At 29.7% G+C, this 19368-nt stretch overlaps 1 protein-coding gene and 1 long non-coding RNA gene across 4 annotated transcripts in view; one reads left to right on the top strand and one right to left on the bottom strand.

The window, feature by feature from the left end:
* LOC143193313 (potassium channel subfamily K member 18) overlaps positions 1-19368 on the top strand; it is a 133406-nt gene that overhangs the window by 103937 nt on the left and 10101 nt on the right. For all 3 annotated transcript variants that reach the window (XM_076399461.1, XM_076399463.1, XM_076399462.1), the window contains 4 exons: positions 1049-1218; positions 3893-3991; positions 9975-10108; positions 14016-14259. In XM_076399461.1, coding sequence (XP_076255576.1) covers positions 1049-1218; positions 3893-3991; positions 9975-10108; positions 14016-14259 — 647 coding nt within the window. The remainder of the gene's footprint in view (positions 1-1048; positions 1219-3892; positions 3992-9974; positions 10109-14015; positions 14260-19368) is intronic.
* LOC143193314 (uncharacterized) lies at positions 9546-10636 on the bottom strand. Its single transcript, XR_013004981.1, has 2 exons — positions 10538-10636; positions 9546-9780 (listed from the first exon to the last, which is right to left on the bottom strand). It is a non-coding gene; the product is annotated as an uncharacterized LOC143193314 (long non-coding RNA).

Genomic DNA, 19368 nt, shown 5'->3' with positions numbered 1-19368 from the left:
TAGCTACTCTCCTTGTCCGATTTCACACTGTTGCCTATATATATTTAAAGTTACAATCAGGAATATAATTGAGAAGTTTACAAATATGAAGTAAAATATTTTACTGAATCAAGAAATTTCTTTAGAGAATCCAGATCCAGTTTGCACATTTATTGTAGTTTTAATACATTTTCTTTTGATCTTGTTCTCCAAATATGCTGATTTAAATGTACTAAGGGTTAAGTAATATGTTTCAAAACTCTGTGCTTAGTATTTGGCTTATTTGACGTCAGCTAAAATATTTACTATTAACTATATTATAATATGTAGTCGAATAAATCAATCAGAAGTGTAGTTATGTAATTTTTAACTTTTTTAATTTTGTAAATTTCTAAATTGGGTCAAATTTATTCCCACCAGTATTATTCCAATAATGTTTGTATAAATTGTTAAAAAGATGTTCCATAGATATTGATTGAGAAATATTGTTTTCTTATTATGAATCAAAGTCACTTGTTAATAAAAGTAAAGTGCCTACAAATAAATCTATGTCCGTGGTTCCCCAGTTTCGCTGTTTCTGCCGCTTATATCTACTGTAATTTATTGCTGGTCGCTGTGGACGTGACTTGGCTATCGAATTGCCTTGTTGGCCAATTAAAAGTACAAATAAATGCAAGAGTGTTCATGGGGAGTTCTATCCCTTGAACAAGAACTAAGATATTCTTAGACTAGACTTCATAATTTGTAATAAAAAAAGTCAGATTCGAATATATATTTCGTTTTATAGCGTATACATATCTTGCACATTGTATTAAAAATGTTAAGCATTATTAATGCTAAGTTAAGGATTTTTAAATAAAATGTTCATCTTTAATTTTTTATGACTTATTGACTAGAAATATGTTAAAACAGCTGACTAAAAATATATTGACCCAAATTGAAATGTATCCAAAATCCACAAAAAAAATGTATATGTTATTATATATCAAAACTATTAAATAGGTCAATATAAATTACCTAAAATAAATTATTTTTTTTGCAAACATTTATCCTTGACATTATTTTTCAGGTTATGGAAACATTTGGGCCCACACACCCCAAGGAAAGATCGCTAGCATAGTATACGCAATTATTGGCATGCCATTATTTCTTCTTTACTTATCAAACATTGGTGATGTAATGGCGAAATCATTTAAATGGATCTATGCTAATTTTTGTTTATGTAGATGGTGCCCTGGGGTAAGTAACAATAATATTTGATTTTACAAGTAATTAAATTAGTAACTATATATACTTTTTAAAATGAAATATATAAGGTCGCTCTTTTTATGTGACTTTTGTAGGCATGATATGACTGTAATAAGAAATCACAAAATATTCATTTCAATAATAACGAACTGTAGACATATTCTACAAAAAGGTTTATTGTTAGATTACAAGTGTGATTACTAAGACTTTGGTTAAAAGCTTAGAAGTCAAATACCAATCACAAATGTTACAAAAGAATAGCGTCACTTCTTTTGTAGCGATTTAATTTGGTATGTATATCTTATATTTTACAGTTAAAAAATCGGTTTTGTGATACTAATGGGTAATACCAAGAAATTTATATTAAAAATGTATACAATAGTCAACACAAATAACCTGATTTGACCAGAATCGATTAATGGATGGTGATCGTATTATGTGATTCTAACTGAAATAGAAATTCTAAAAATATTTCTAGAACTATAGAACTGAAGTAAGTGAGTATTCCAGACACCCAACCCATGAACTATTGCAGGATACTGAAGAATATCAAGTGCAAAATACTATCAGTATAATACTTTGCAAGTGAAAGATAATGATTCCTCTCCAAAGAGTAATAAATCGAGAGATTACCCAGTAGTAGCATAATCGCCAGTTGGGAATTATGGCAGTAATATTACTGACACTAAGTACCAGATATGGAAATAAAAATTCTTATCTGCTGAAAAATTGTATGATAGTAAATTTAAGATACAGATATCAATGTATTGACAAAATTATTAAAAAGTTAATTTTACAGAGTTGATAGTAGCTACAACAGTAACAGGATTAAATTATACATATTTTACAATGGATTTTTATTTTTTTTAACATTTAGCAGCTCTGTGGAAAGGAAAAAATTCCTTTTAATATTTGGTTAGATAACATGCAAAAGATTTAATTTTAAAATTTATTATAATAATTATTACCATATTAAATTTTATCAGCAATGTTACTTATCTCGTTATTGCGTTTGTAAGTCACCTTAATAATAAATTAGAACTAAAAAAGGTAGTTGAAATAGTAAATACTTTTATCAGAATAATCCTAACAACAATAAATTACCCATGGTCGAGATATACTGCGGGTTCACGCCTAGCAAGATTTAATTACATTTCTATGGCTTTTTTCTGCCTTGGAACGAAAATGCGCAACTTGTTTGGAGTTTTTACAGATGTATAATTACCTTAGAGTACCTATCATCACCTAAACCCATTAGAATATCTAATTATAAATATGTACTGTATAATATAAAATCTGTTACCAAAATTTAGTCTAGTCTTTGCAGAATTGTTATAAAATTAATTTTTCAAAAATCATTTTATAATGATATATAAAATAATCTTTCTTTGTCAAATTGTACCTGCCCAACACAAAAACTTAAACGGATTTTTTATAACACGGACTATTTTAAACTTATGATAACATAAAGTATTATTATTAATTAAAGACAGTATGAAAATTTTAAATCATATTTGTTAATTTATAATATTATTCTTTTAGAAAAAATGTTTTAATATGAATCTACAAATTGAAAATGAATCAGAATAGCTCATGTTTAAGTGATCAATAGAGAAATAAGCCTTATATTCTGAAAATGACGAAATATTATTTTTTCCTCTTGGGAAAAGTAGAATCCTCTCTCATTACAAACCAGCAGTAATCTGCTAACATTTTAGTATCCCATTTGCTTTGATAATGCTGTTCTATCTGTTTATATCCTAGTGCAAGCGTTCAGCTTATTCGTCACTGACCATTCCAAGATTGGGAATGCAAGAAATATATTTTTAAGGGATTCTGCACCCCATCATTTTAAATTTTTGTAACAAGTCATACAATAAAAGTTCGGATTTTCAGCTTTAAGATCGCCTAGAAATCCATTAATTATTTTCATTAGAAATACCAAGCCTGTAACTCTTTCGCGGTATTATCTTCACCGAATTTATTGCTAATAAGTTTTCTTATTTTTGGGCTAAAAAATGCCTTCTTTTAATTTAGCATCAGTTAATGTAGAGAAAACAGTTTTCAAATACAAAAATCCTTTACCATTTTTATCGAATGCCTTTCTGCCGAATCGAATTTTTCATTAAAGCAAGTTTTATGTGTAAGAGTGGAAAATCATATAATAAGAGGTTCATAATTAACGCTTGATTTACCACAAACTTAGTCAGTTCTTTTTGGTCAAGTTTTAACTTCATAGTGGATTTTGGTGTATCTACTGTCCCACAAACAGAGAAGAGAACAATATTGTGTGAAACCTCTGTGTAGCCCAAGTAATACGGCAACAAATTTTGAATCAGCACGAACCTTCCAGTTTTATTTTTTTTTGTATTTGATTAAATCTAAAATTTGTTTTATAAATATTTTCAAAATCGCTGAACATGTAATAAATATGGGAAGATATCGGCTGCCATTGTTTAGTAATATAGCTTTTAAACGTATATAGTATTCACACTATTTCTAAGGAACGTGACGTGTTAGACAACTATATTAATAGACAATGTTTTTAACAATGGAATTCAAAACGCTTAATCTTATTTATGTTAGAAAAATTGCGTCACATAGTCTAATGTTTGTCAATGTTTTAAATTAAAATTTTATTAATAAATATATTCCATTGTTGCAGGTAGCGAAGCGAAGGGCGGAAAGACGAATTCAAAGAGATCAACAAATGGAGGACAATGATAGTAATCAAAATACTGATAGTTCCAGTGGATCTACAAATGTATGTGTTCCTAAAATAAGCCGCTTTATTGTTATGAAACATAAATATAAAATACGCAACGGCGATATAGTCCAGCGCTGTTATTGATTTAAGGTGTAATAGCGCAGATAGGAATTTCCTAAAACGTAATGGCGTTTTGAATGTGTAGACATTTTTAGATTTTTTTTTTCATGTCAAGGTTACGAACTATCACAAAACCTTTGGTAAGTCGATCCTGTCATCGATCTATCGATATTTATCTCCGAACGCCATTTATCAACTTATTCTATCTAAAAATTACACGGCTGGCATTTTTTATTCAATAAATATCACTCTGTCGCCATCGGTGGTGAAAAATGAGAGGGTCCGGGCGGCCGACAAGTCCCATCACAATTTTATCGGGGCGCAGTGTCGGCCTCATTCCGGCGCCCTTATCGAAAGTTGACCGGAATGTATGAAAAGCGATTCATGAGTGGCGGAAAAATGATAATGGACAAATTGGTCCAGCTTGTGCCAGAAGGATGACCTCAAATTATTCATTAATTTTATTCATCAGTAGGTACAACACAATGAAACTCAATCGATCGTTATATTTAATATATAAATAACATAATATATAATATAGGGTATATAGTACATACAATATAGTATATTTATGTAATATATAGTACATAATATATATAGTATGTATATATAGTCCATCCAATAAAACGTCAAAACGTCAGAATATTGCCACATCAATCTTGAATTTTAGTTAATTTTCACTTTAATATATAACCACATTCTAAAATCTCATATCCAGAAACTAAGCTGTTAATTTCCAATCTAGCACTAGTTCACAATTACACCATTTGTCAGTTTCTTCTTTTGTCCAATACAAACCGAAAGGCGTTATTGTTGACAGTCCTTCTCTTCATATATCCAAACAGTTCTTGTTATATATCTTTTTCAATCTACATGTCCATTGTAATAATTTTCGACTACCCCAGCCATATTCTATTGATTGAATATATATATATATATATATATATATATATATATATATATATATATATATATATATATATATATATATATATATATATTATATATATATATATATATATATATATATATATATATATATATATTATATATATATATATATATATATATATATATATATATATATATATATATATATATATATATATATATATATATATATATATATATATATATATATATATATATATATTATATATATATATATATATATATATATATATATATATATATATATATATATAAATTACTGCTTTAATATATTTCCTGAATGTTATCTCTGATAGAGCTAACACCAAGGTCATCTAAATTGGTCACCTGCTTCGTATTAAGACAGTTTGTTTTTGGTTAGTCGAAGTTTATATTGTTGTTAATTTTTTGGGATATTTTAGCCACAGTCCATGCTAATATTCAGTGGAGCTGAAACAATGCTAAAATATTTTCAATAAAAAAGGCAACAACTTAGCATTTAACGGTATCAATACTTTATACTTATATAATACTTAATATACTATATTGTATATAATATACAATACTTATTCGTTTCTGTTAGAAGTAACTGTTAGATACCCAATCTTTTTCTGACTCTGATTATGACAAATGGCTTTGGTATTTAAGTAGGCATCAGATTAATATTTTAAAAAGAATTTATAAATTGCAATAGGCAATACATTTAACCTCGAGATGACGTGAGTTTATTGTAAATTTTTATAGACTATATCTTGTGTTTCTTCTATTTTTTTTTAGAAATGTTGAATATATTATTTTATAATTAAGGCTATTCCGCCGCAGGTATGTTAGCTGGGGTGTAGTGCCCGTAGACATCAGAACACTGTATTTTAATATAATTTTATTCCCTATTTGGTAATTGAATTTGTTTGAAATTTTGTCGTTTTACAGTTGGAAATTCACTGAACATATTAATAATCGCAATGGTGGTTGGTATTTACATCTTTCTTCGTTTTTGTTTCGGCTTATGTTTTGCTAAACTTTTTGATGCTATCTATATTTTTAAATGTTTACATTTTTTATTCTCTCCTGAAGGTTTTAGTTGAAGCGTTGCAATGTCTTGTTGTTTTGTCAATTTCCTGTCTTTGCATTGTTCTGAAACAACTTTACTTGGCTGAAGTTCTTTAATTTTCTGCCTAATACACATCTTTTATAATTGGCACTGTGGCCTTTTTCATTGCACAACGTATATGTTGCTATTTTATTTGGTTGTTTTCTGCATTTTGTTTTACAGCGCATTAAAAGGTGTTGGAAGTTTGTACATTGGAGAACACTATTCTTCTACAGTGATTAGACTTTTATATTGTAGTCTACTAATCATTTGATGTAGCAACTATTTTATTATTTTCATGCTGTTCTAGACCTACATAAAACTGTGGACTAGTCATAATAGATGTTTTGCAGTTTAAATGCATTATTTTATGGATTATGGATGTGACGCCCGCAATTTGATATCGATAAACCTCTGATTCCTTTTCTAATATGTTTCTAATAGGTGGAGGAATATGGAGTAAAGGCTCTTTATCTCGGCCGTAGAGAAATTGAAATTTTTAATTTTGTTTACCTAGATAGGGGACCGCAGAATTCTTATTCCTTCACAATGATAACATATGTGAAAGAAACACTCAGTCATATTGGATTTTTAACAAAAGCAGTAAGAAGAACAGCCGTATAAATTTCAATAAAAAATCTCTGCTACGGAGCATACTATTCTGATAGTTAATAAATATGTAATAGTCAATAAATCAACAATTATTACCAACAACAGCTGACAGATTATTTCTCCATTCTTTTCTATGTAGTAAAAAAAGAAAGCGAAACCTTTTGGTAGCCTATGTAAAGGAAAGAGAAAGCTTAGTGTTATGTATGTACTCTAATATTCACGAGCTGGTTTTGGAATTCTGCTGAGTTGAAATGGTGTGGGATAAATTTAAAAATTTTAAAAATTATATGACTTTATAATGTATAAAATTTAAATAGTTAAATATTTGATTAACATTTAATTTTTAAAATCATTAATTAAAAACTATAACGAGATTTCATAATAAAACATCATTGTAAATATTTCGTAACAAGTTATTTAATCATACATCAGAGGTAAAGGAGATGTTTATGAAGGTGCCGAATATTGTCACGCTTTATTTTTAAATAAGTAGCTTTTTTACAAAATATGACTCGAAAGTAAAGCAAGTCCTGATATTTATAAGGAGGGAACAACTGGGTTGCGGTTGGGAAAGCTAATATTGTCGACCGTATTTCACACAGCAACACGTGGTATCTGCGCTTTAAATTAGATCGTTTATCGAAATATGGCAATAAAAATCAATTAATTATATTATAAAATGTATGAATTTAATTCTTTAGTTTAATACATTATTGTAAATTGTTGCAATTATCACTAAATTAATGATGGAATTGTTTATCGGCTATATTAATTGGACATTATTTCGATTTAAAAAATAATCAAGATTATTTGCACAAAGTAATTTAATACTAAGCGTCTTAATGAACTAGTAAATCAATGTTTAAATTACAATAATACATATGTTGAAAATAGTTCAAGATTAAGATTTAGAATAAAAACAGAGTTAGATTATGTTCGCGGATACTATCTCTTAATTTGGTTTTGCTGAATATTAATGTTTGAAGCCCTATTTTACGAATTACTCGACGTTTCATTTTTCTTGATTTTTAATTTGTTTGGGGATATTTGGGATGCTACCTGCTTTTTAATGTATCCAAGTGTCTTGACTAATTAAGCTGTACAAAATAACAATTGGCCACAATTATTAATGAATACTAATTGTTTCTATTTTCGTTGCCTATTGCCACTACCTTCTTTTGGTTGTCAAAATAGCACATTGAAATTTCCAGCTAAAATCAATGAACAGAATCCCAGACCCGACAATGATCTTTGTTGACTTAATCTCTAAGATAAAAATGTGCTTGTTCCGAAAAGTTATAATACCGAAACGTAATATTATTTCAATATTGGCCAAATTTTTTTTTGCACGGTAGTACTGCTAATGTAATATTAAATAAATAAAATAATTCATCCAAAATCAGGTAAGAATAAAGGTATTATTAAAAGTTCCATTGCATTCCATGACAAGGCTGGACTAGTAATTTAGTCATTGATAGTTAGCAAAAGTCTTAGTCCATAGTAATTAATTACAATTCTGGGCAGTAATGGACAATAAATAACATACAACGCATAATAGCTATAATTAATAGTGATGACAAATAAGATATGATGAAGTATAACATGTGCACATGGTACGAAGGAAAGCTAACGTGCAAGGTGTCAGCTTCTGCCCTAGAACTAACAGTAGTGGGCGTCCAATAAGTTCAAGATAAGCAGACATGCGAGATATTGTTACTAGGGTTAGCAGACCTCATTATAATCTCAAATAAATAAATAAGAAACACCTTTGCTGTTTTAAACTCAGTTCTTCTAATTCCGACTACGATGAACGTGCAATGCGTATAAGGGGAAACCCTTCGCCCCAAAAAAAAAGAACACACAAATATGTCCTCACTAAGAGCCAGCAGAAACCACTTTCAGTTGCCTTTATGTATCCTTCAAATTATCAATAAATTAAAGTGTCACATTAGTTATTAGCATCAGTTTCTGGCTTATAAAATAGTTATAATTTAAATTTTATAGTTGCAATAATAATAATATTATCTTTAATTTACAGCGATTTAAGAATTATGAGAAATGTACGAATAAATGATACAGAAAAATAAAACAGATAAAGATAATTGGATCAATAGATAAATAAATAAAGCCGCGTCCACTAATAATCTCTTATGAAATTCTAACGTCTTGGATATTTTAAGATATCACATATGATAATAATGGTCTACGAAAAAGTATCAATAATGCTACTGTTTATGGTAATTGTTTCTGTTCCTGGGTATCGCTAACAGCGACAAAATCGCTAGTTAACTTTGCTTAGTTAACTTCATATTATCGCTCAAGCCCCTTTAAAGATGAATGACTAAAAATTAAAAATAGTTCTAAAATATAGAATTACCACATGGAATAGTAAGTATTTTTGATTTCCTTGAACAGCACTTTTCTTTGCGTTTTAGTAAAAAAAATGAACCAATAAAACTCCTATTTACGGTTTAACTTTGAGCTTGCATATTAGTTAGATTTTGTGTGAGATAGAGAAACTCGGTCGATTTGGTAACGATTTTGACGTATGGCTGTTATATGGGGCTTGACTGTTTATCGACATGCTATCGGAAGCCTCAAATTGGATCAGAAATGTTCGAAAGTCGAGATTGAAATGTCCAATCTGAAAAAATAAAATCTGGAAAGCCTTATATATTAATACAAGACTAGTTCTTCTTTCGTGGTTGGTTTCGTTATTCGAAACTTCTTCGATATCTTTCGTAGCGAACTGCCGTTGGAGTTCTTTTATTTGTTTACTGTTGTTAATTAACCTTATATCCTGGTTGTTATCAGCTGGCGATTTCACCCAGACTTGCTTGCGAATTAATAAAATAAAACTTTAGTTTGCACTAATTTCTATATTTGTACTTATTACAATTTAAGTGAATCAAGCCGATCTCCAATATTGGACTTTCTATCTAAACTTATGAACGCCCACTTTGAAAGCATACTGTATCTGCCAATCATTTTCTCTTCTAACCAATGGCCAGATATGAAGTTTTATCCATATTCCAAATAAACCAGAGGCCAGGTAGCGGTAATATGGCAGAGAAACCCAAAAATCCGCCATAAGCTATAAAAATGCAGATATTATAAAAGCGGTATTTTGGGAAATAACTATTAGAATTTTATAAACATAATTAACAAATTTATTCATCTATCTCTATGACGTCCTTAATACAATATTTACAGTTTACGAGTTCTAAAATGCGGATTTTTTCTAAATTTTTCTAAACAGTTATTAATGAATTTTTATTTTATTTTTAGGTGAGCATTAAAATGGCTAATATGAATTCACGACCTTCAGTTGTCAGTGAAGGACCTACATTATTTTCAGATGAATCATATGACGTTGAAAGTGTTAATGTGCCCATTACTGTGTGTCTGATGATTATGGTTGGGTAAGTAATATATCTCTTAGAACATTAGACAATTATATTTAATTAAAGTCATTAAATTATAAATTAAAGTTATGATATGTTAAATGTGTAGAGAAACGTTTAAACTTAGGGCCTAACATAAAAATAATATATAAATAAAACGAAACAATGTAATATCTTAAAGAAATAAAAACAGAGATATAAATAAATAATATAACAGATATTGACATAATAAATGGCAAAATATATAAAGAAAATTCTGAGCAAGCGAGATCTTAATGTCAAGTTTGTCGGGTAACATTTCCAAAAACAAAATAAAAATGTACCTGAGCAACTACTTTTCAATTGCAAGGTTGAAATTAAAAACAAATATGTAATATAAAAATAATTGGTAATTATTACTGCAGATATTTCTAATATCAGGCAATAATAAAATGTAATGATACTTACTATTATGGTTACTGGCAGATAATAGTACGAGTATATGATTATGCTGACCGGCTACTATACTAATAAATAATTGTACTGATACAAAAATATATAGATAAGTCACGATACTTATCATGTAAGTATTGATAATATCAATAATAGGCAATGACAAAGGTAGTCAGTAGCAATGACGAGCAATCATAGCAGACAACGGATAATGGCGATAACTGATAGCAACGATAAACTAACTAGGATAAAGAATAACATGTGCACACGGTTCGAAGGGAAGGTAACATGCGACGTACCTGCTTCTACTCTAACACTAACAGTAACGGACGTGTAATAAGATCAAGGGAGGCAACGCGCGATATCCTGCCATTAAGGTTAGTAGGCCTCGCTAGAATGAAGCTAAATTCTCAAATAAATACATAAATAAATGAACGGCACTGTTGCTATTATCACTTCTTCATCTCCAGCTATGACGAAAGTACAATGCGTACAAGAAAGAAAGACAAAGGCCACACATTAGATACGCTGCCACCAAGAGCCAGCAGAAACCACCTTCGGTGGCGTTTATGTATGCTTCAAGTTATCCACAGATCATAATAACACATCACTGACTCCGGCACTTTTCTTTAGTTTCATTATATTTACGGTTGCAACCATAAAACTATTATCTCTGATTTGCCATAATGTAAGAAATCCTTTGATTTATTGGTAAATAAAATACAATCTGTCAACAAAACATAATAAAGGTCACTATCTTGATGATATACAAGGTAGTAGATGTTATTGCAGTAACATTCTTCTAATAATTACGCCAACAAGATACTCTTCGAGAGACTCTAACGAACTATATGGTTTCCAGTTAAGGATTTAAGGAGCCTTTGTATCCAATAAGTATACATATCAGCATTCCCTTCGCCTGCTCCCGATACCACGCCCGCCTTGATTAGCCATCAGGTGCCCTATACGTAAATCGAAAACAATGTTGTTCTGCATATTTTAACAAATAATACATATAAAATAGTAAATAGAGAATAATAAATAGAAAATGATAAATGAACATTAATAAAAAGAACATTATAAATTGAGACTTAATAAGAAATAAATGATAATTAAAAGGAGAAAACAGGAGTACTCTGTGAACAAACCCACCATTTGATGAAACTCAAACGAGACTAAATTAAACTGAATACGAAGAAGTTAGTAACTCTGACCATCGCGTCTTTCGAAATGAACTCTGATGAATTTCTAACATACCTAGGATATGTTGATATATCACATCTGGCAAATATAGCCCTCGAAGAAACATTAATAATGTTTTAATCCATGGTAATTATTTCTGTATTTGCAAAGGCGACAAATTCTACAATTAAATTCGGCAATACCGCCTGGTTGATAGAACTCCAAGTACCATAGATATTCGGAACTACTTATGATTTCCTTGAAAGTCTTTGTCTGTGATTTCGGGAAAAAATATCAAGAAAATATAATTTTGAATCCAATTTTGCCACTCATGGTAATTATTTATATTGCTGGGTATTCGCAAAGGCGACAAATCCCACAATTAAAAGGATGCGGCAATCTCACCTAGTTCGCTCACATTATCCTGCATACCTTTTTAGATATAAATGGCCTAAAACTAAAAAAGATCTAAAATATGGAGTTAACAGATGGAATTGTAAGTATCATAGATATATTTAATGACCTATGATGTTTTTGATTGATAGATGTCTATGTTTTAAGAAAAAAATATCGAAAATCTATAAAGAAATGAAACTCTATTTTACAAATGCTATTTTTGCTTCGTTTCTAACCAATTAGTGTTCATTAATTACATTTTATATAAAAATAATTGTAATATTAATAATCTCTTTAAGATAAAATTTGATGTTTTACAATATCTTGAAATTTAAACAGCTACATTATAAAACAAAGCTCGTATTTTACAGCACCATGTAATTTAAGTCCAGATACCACATGTTGCTTTCATAAAATACTGCTTACAATATGCTTTCTTAGCTGCATCGCTATTCTGACCTGATAAATACTACGAATATAACTCCACTTCTATGTACAATTTTATTATCCAACGCTTTCATTATCCTCCTATTTTTAAATATCAAAATTAGAGAAGACGCAAACAATACCTTATCATGTAAAATATTATTTATTATAAGTACTGATCGGCGTTATTTAACTCCATGTTAATTGATCGACTACTTATATATATTTTTCTGATTTTAAACTAGCATAACATTTGTATGCTTTATTTTAAAGCAGATTCCAACACTATAATGATTTTGTCAGTAACAGAGTCATTTTTTAATAAGTTCAGATCATAATTTAGGATGTCGAGTTAAGTCTGAGTAGCTCTATATGACTCAGGAGAAGTTCACTTAAAATAGGTCTGTAATATTATTTTTTGTCTAAGCTTTACAGACAATATTGACTGTCGGATTTTACTGAATGTAAATTGAATAGGCGAATAATTTAGTGGCTAAAATGCTGGTTGAGGTGAGTATAAATTTACTTAACATTAGTAAAACAATGAGTTTTCAGCTGTGACGTGTTTGCCTCTATATTAATAAAATTTTAAAGGGTATGTGTCGCAACTTTTCTTTAAGTCGATTATCCAGGCGTAGTCTTGGGCACCGATTATATATTGATTTTATTTAAAACAGAATTGAATTGCCATAGCTGTTTTTTTAATTAAGTAATAACATTTCTTCATAACTTTCACCATATGTATATATTTCACTATATATATATATATATATATATATATATATATATATATATATATATATATTTTATATATATAAAGCAGATTCCAACACTATAATGATTTTGTCAGTAACAGAGTCATTTTTTAATAAGTTCAGATCATAATTTAGGATGTATCTGTATCTGTAGTAGCTTCATATTCATTTCATATTTTTTTATATATGTATATTGAATTCTTGGGTAATAATTAAAAATTTAATTAGAAATTAGTTCAAATATTAGGCTATCATAAATTAAATTTCAATTAATTCTGTTGCCCTTTGGTGCACTATTGATTGCACTTCAAAAGACATTTTCCCGGAAAGAAATCGGGGTAACATCTTTTGAGGCTAATCAATAGTGTACCATTGAATCAGTGTCCCACGATACGCACGCACATTCAGTAGATATTGAGAAACAAAAAAGAATAGAAATATACAATATCTTAAAGTCGTATTATGTTTTTAAGCAGTTCCAGTATGGATTCTACATATTCATTTTAATGCAATTATTGTCAGCAAATACAACTATCGGTCAGGAAACTTTTAAAATGTAAACGCATACACCCCATTACATTACATTACATTTAAAGATATTATTATATATAATATATGATAAATTAATATTCAAATCTATTCTGTATATAAAAAGATATGTTATGTTTAAGCATAGTAAACATAACCACTGTCTAGTATTATGTCATAAAATAATATGTTTTCTTTTGTTTTAGATACATATGTGGAGGAGCAATATTATTTTTCCGTTGGGAATTTGATTCTGGCTGGACATTCCTTGATGCTTCCTATTTTTGTTTTATATCATTAAGTACAATTGGTTTTGGCGATTTTGTCCCTGGTGATAAGATCTATGGCCAAGTAGAGTTCGACGAGATCCTAGAGCTCAAGTTTGTGTTCTGTTCCATGTACCTGATGCTGGGTATGGCACTCATTGCTATGTGTTTCAATCTGATGCAGGTAAGGTCATATAGATATAGAAATTAACTTTTACCATTATACTGAGTACTCAGCTTTTGTTACACATTATTAAATTATTGTTTTCCTTACGTTATATTTTTATAGTTGCAAGGAAATATTATGTTACATACAGAACATAATATTATACTTTGCTCAAAGTTTGCACAAAGGAAAATGAATTAATTCTACAGATATACTTCGAAATAATTAAGTGCAAAATAGTTACATGCAATGACTATCACATTCAAATATTTAAATATGTATATATTTAAAAAATGGCATGGGTATAGGTTTTGATTCATTCTTCAGAATTTGTATACATGTTTTGCCCACAGAAACTAAATTGTCAATTATAGAGAACCGCTTTGGTTAGTAATCTTGATATCAGTTCTATAATATAATATAAATTGGTCATAAGAACGAATATTTTTTTCAGTGAATAGTAAAAATAATTTGTAGAACACTGGACAATTTCGTATCGGTATGATATTCTTTTGGTTTCCATTTTCATTTCTAGTTTCTGGAAAGAACATAGTTTTTTAAAGGGACAATGTGTTTTCGTCATCACGTAAATTAAAACTGGCACATTCTGTAGGGTTATTTCGTGGACATTATAAGGTTCTTCTCAAATTCAATAAATTCACTGAAATCGATAAATGAATTAGTGAAAAATATAGAGGCTGCCGTTGGACCGCCAGTCTTATGGGTGTTGATCAAAGCAAAGGGTGTTAATGTAGTTTATTGAATTACGGTCGCCTGCTTGCTGTTCAGTTTGTAAAGCTACCAAAGGCAAACTGAAGTAGCTTGGTTGCTTAGCCACCAATTGTTGGAATATGGGAATAGCAAAGTTTATACCAAAGCACTTCATAGCCTGAATACCAAAAAATTGTTTAATATTGTGATTGTCTATAAGGCAAGAGTACAATATTCCACTACGAAAATCATCCCAAGCTAGTAACCAGGCTAGGTGATACTGAATATAAATATAAATAATCTATGTGTAATTACAAAAAAAAACAGCTTTTTTACCACATATAGGTGAGTAGGTTCACCTCAGACTCTACTGAGGTATTTTCAGGGTGTTCCCAAAAACTGCATGAAACATTTTAAGTGATAAGTTTATTAAATCAAATACATTTAGCAAAACAAAAATAAATAATAACAACAGGGATCTTTAAAAAGGTTTAAAATAGGCTATAAACAGATTTAAACATGACTTGAAATATTGGAACGTCCAGTTCGCATCGTCGAAGTGCTGCGGAGCTCACGGAAATACGACAGCCTTGGGATTATCGTGACGATACATTTCTTGATTGACTTTGACTCTTTGATTCACAAAAATGAGGGAGGTCAGTAAGCTGGCACAAATTCCGCCCAAGACCATGATGTACTTGCGGATTTTGGCGATGTTCGATGATGGCCGATGGGTCGGGAGCCTCAGCGGACTAGCTTCTGTCATTTTGGTGGTTATGCGCGCTTATTCAACATATAGATTCTCATCCGTGAATGCACTCCTATCGCTGAGTATCGGCTCAACGGTTGAGTTGGTGACATCTTTAAAGCCGTACCCGTTTGTTCTCATTTATGAGAAGCTTAACTTTTTGGAGCTTGTATGCGTTAAACTTGAACTTATATTTAGAAGGCCCTTGAGTACTATTCGATGAACCGATGACTTTCTTATATCAGTTTGCGGTTAGCAAATGCGTTGGCGGCACATTTTCTTCCACTTCCTGGACGCCGACTATTATAATCAAGCTCTTTGAAACAATCGATGGCACTAGAGACCGTTGAATGATTAATATTGAGCAAACGAACAATAACACATTTGCAAAATAGCTCCAAAATGGCACTACGTTTGTTTGACACTTGATATATACTGATATATATGTTGATATATATCATGACTTGTTGATATATATATATATATATATATATATATATATATATATATATACATATATATATATATGCATATATATATATGTATATATATATAAATTCAATTTACTTTTTCGGCTTAATAAGAAGCATTTTGTAATTTTAGAAACTCTAAAAAGGTCTAAAATTAAAATATAAATATTGCAGATTCGAAAAGTTTTTCAGAAAGGACGTCGCGAAATTTATTAAATATTTAATTATCATGAGGGGGCTTTCTTTTTCTCCGGCGAAACAAGATTGAAAAATAATGAGATTGTAAAAAATAAAATTTAAATGTATAACAGGCAAGAACCACACCAGTTTGAATATGGCATATTAAGTTTTTCAGGCAGGTAGATCCTATTAGAAAGTAATATTCACTTAAATAATAGAACAAAGAAAATTCTTCGGTTTTAGATTTATATATTAGTTAGATTTTAGTAAGTACTAAGTTACTATGATCAAAAACCGACCCCAGAAAAAATCTGATTATTGTAATTAATATATTAATAATTAATTAATAATTAATAATTAATATATTATATTATGTTAAAATTCTTATTCTCAATAGTACATAAATATGTTATACGTATACGTAACGTTACGTTAACTTTCTTAACTGTTCGGATGATAGAATATAATATGCTTAAGGTGGATGTTATATCTGAGGATTCAACTATAAATTAATTAATGTTATTTTCTAATTATTTATGCAACATTATGATATTATATATTTTCTTAGATGGTATCTATTTTTTATAATTCCTATATTTTTCCTATATTTTCCCGTCTAAAGGCAATTAACATACTAAATTTTTATAGAAATTTTATAAAAGAGTTTAAGCGTTTTGCGACATGTAATTCAAATATTTTAGATCAAAGAAATCAGCGGAGTGTTACGCTGTTATTTGTGTTGATATGCGATATCTATTGGCGAAAATGCAATCTTTCAATATAAACAACTGTTAATCAATTTAAATTGTTATAGTCGATAGATTTCTCTACATAAAATAACAGATTTACGTGTAACGTTTTTGAGTTATTAGTTTTTTAGTGTATACCGTAATTTTGAGACACTCAAAATTGTTGACTAGAAGACTATGAATTTCCAGGCTTATTGGATCTATAATCTCTCTCTATATATACAGACCCAGAAAAAGTTTGCTGTGTATATTATGATATCAAATGTCCACTGATGGCAATTGAACTGTGACTGAGGCAAGTCATTCCGTTGCATGCTTATATAATATTTTGTATATAATATAATAAATATAATAATTTTATTGCGTGGCCAATTTTTTTCAATAAATGCATTTTTAAAGTAAAAAAGTGATTAGAATACATGTAAGAAAACACCTAATATAAACAGACATATACGGAATTATAAAGAAAAATAAGGTGACAGCATTAGATATTATATTATAGCTTTATACACGTTAACGTTGAAATCTGAGTTAAAGGCTGAAATTAGATTGAAATTGTAATTTTATCGAAAAATTTAAAGTTAGTATACATATTCCATACATATACATTACATTTTCATAGAGTGATAATAATGCCAAATGTAGCTATGAGATAATATTTAATTCTACAAATATCATTACATCAAGTTGTAACTATGAAACCTAAGGATGATGTGAAACTTTCATGAAACTAATGTTCTTTATCAAAGTTATCAAGGTCTCAATTGTATAGAAGTTTAATGGCCGACATTATGTAGTTAATATGATAAAATGTGGGACTGAGGTTGCGGGAAATATCATTTTCTTAGATAGCGCTTTGTTATAACCGTTTAAGAAATTGAGCCTATATAACTTATCTGTGAACATTTTATATATCCACATTGTACAGACTGTGACTAAATTTTTAAGAACACAATAAGGAATCAAAAGTATAAGATTTATAGGGTTCGCAAAATTATCTGTATGGTGGAATAAACCGAATCAATCGAATCGGCAGTTGCTATTACCTATCCCTAAAATTAAAATATTTGCCTCTATTAATTTCACAACTGAAGCAATCAGATTCCTGGCGGATTATTAGAACTTTTATGATTATAATTAATTAACTGGAATCAACTCACTTATGAATAAACGAAACAATGTACCAGGAAAAGAAAACAGTTTGACGTTGGATTGAACAATAACATTGCAAGTAAATGTGATCTTAAGTTGCTCATATACTCTTAGTCATTGAATTCGTAGTATTCGGAAAGTTTTAAAGCTGCACATCCTTTCTCATAGTTTACTATATATCTGACAGAAGCCTCACATTTCACTATGTAGGATCCCTAAAGTGGACTGAAGTTTCTCACAGTACTTTAGCCGCATCCTATTGGAATTAGAAAAAAATGGAATTAAAAAAATAAATTGAGGACACATCCTTAGTCTAGTCTATTAAAAATTGGTTCCAGTCTTTGTCAGGTTAAGGTTGCACGTACATCACAGATGGATTGAGGTAGCGCAGTTGTACAACAGTAGACTATTGGAATTTGTGGAGACCAAGACTTTGGAAACCATTTCGTGCAGTCTAGAGTACGGAAATTACCGTAAAAAGAGAGCAATACAGAAGATCACCAAACAGATGAAGCGAAAGCATGTAGGTTTATGCAGCACTAGTATCTGACACTGGATATGTAAAAAAATTGGGTGTAAGTGCCTGGTTTAAAATATGACGAGTTAAAGTTTTATAACGGAGATTTAAAAGTTAATTTATTCACATAAATTTGAAAATCCTTTCTATGAAATTTGTGTCGTTTCAACTGATAACATTTTTTTAAAAATAAATCCATAATTCTGTCACTGTAGAACCTATGGGATCTATAGGCAAAAAATTAACTGAGTGATTTTCGCAAGCCTGTTTTCAACACCGTTAATAGAGTGTTACAGAGGCCAGAATGCATGGCAGTCGAGCGAGGCAAGGTTCGAACTATATGATGCCGCATCAAAACATTGTAGCCAATTTATCCAACTTTTACCAAGTCAGTAAATATGCTTGTGGTTTAGCATTGTTGTGGTGTTCAATCGTATTATTTGTTTGGTTTGACAGTATTTGAGCAGCTCTTTTCCAATCTCATTTGAATAAGTGTTAGTCAGACAGACAAGGTTCGATATCTATCATTCATGCATCAAATTTTTTAACCAATCTTTAGCAAGCCACTTATGACGCATGTTTTGTAATAAATTGGGAACA

The sequence above is a fragment of the Rhynchophorus ferrugineus genome, unplaced genomic scaffold (genome assembly GCF_030347505.1).
Source record: "Rhynchophorus ferrugineus isolate W39M unplaced genomic scaffold, kcgeb_rfMv2 rfM3, whole genome shotgun sequence".
Classification (NCBI taxonomy): domain Eukaryota; kingdom Metazoa; phylum Arthropoda; class Insecta; order Coleoptera; family Curculionidae; genus Rhynchophorus; species Rhynchophorus ferrugineus.
This window is presented reverse-complemented; position numbering and strand designations above follow the sequence as displayed.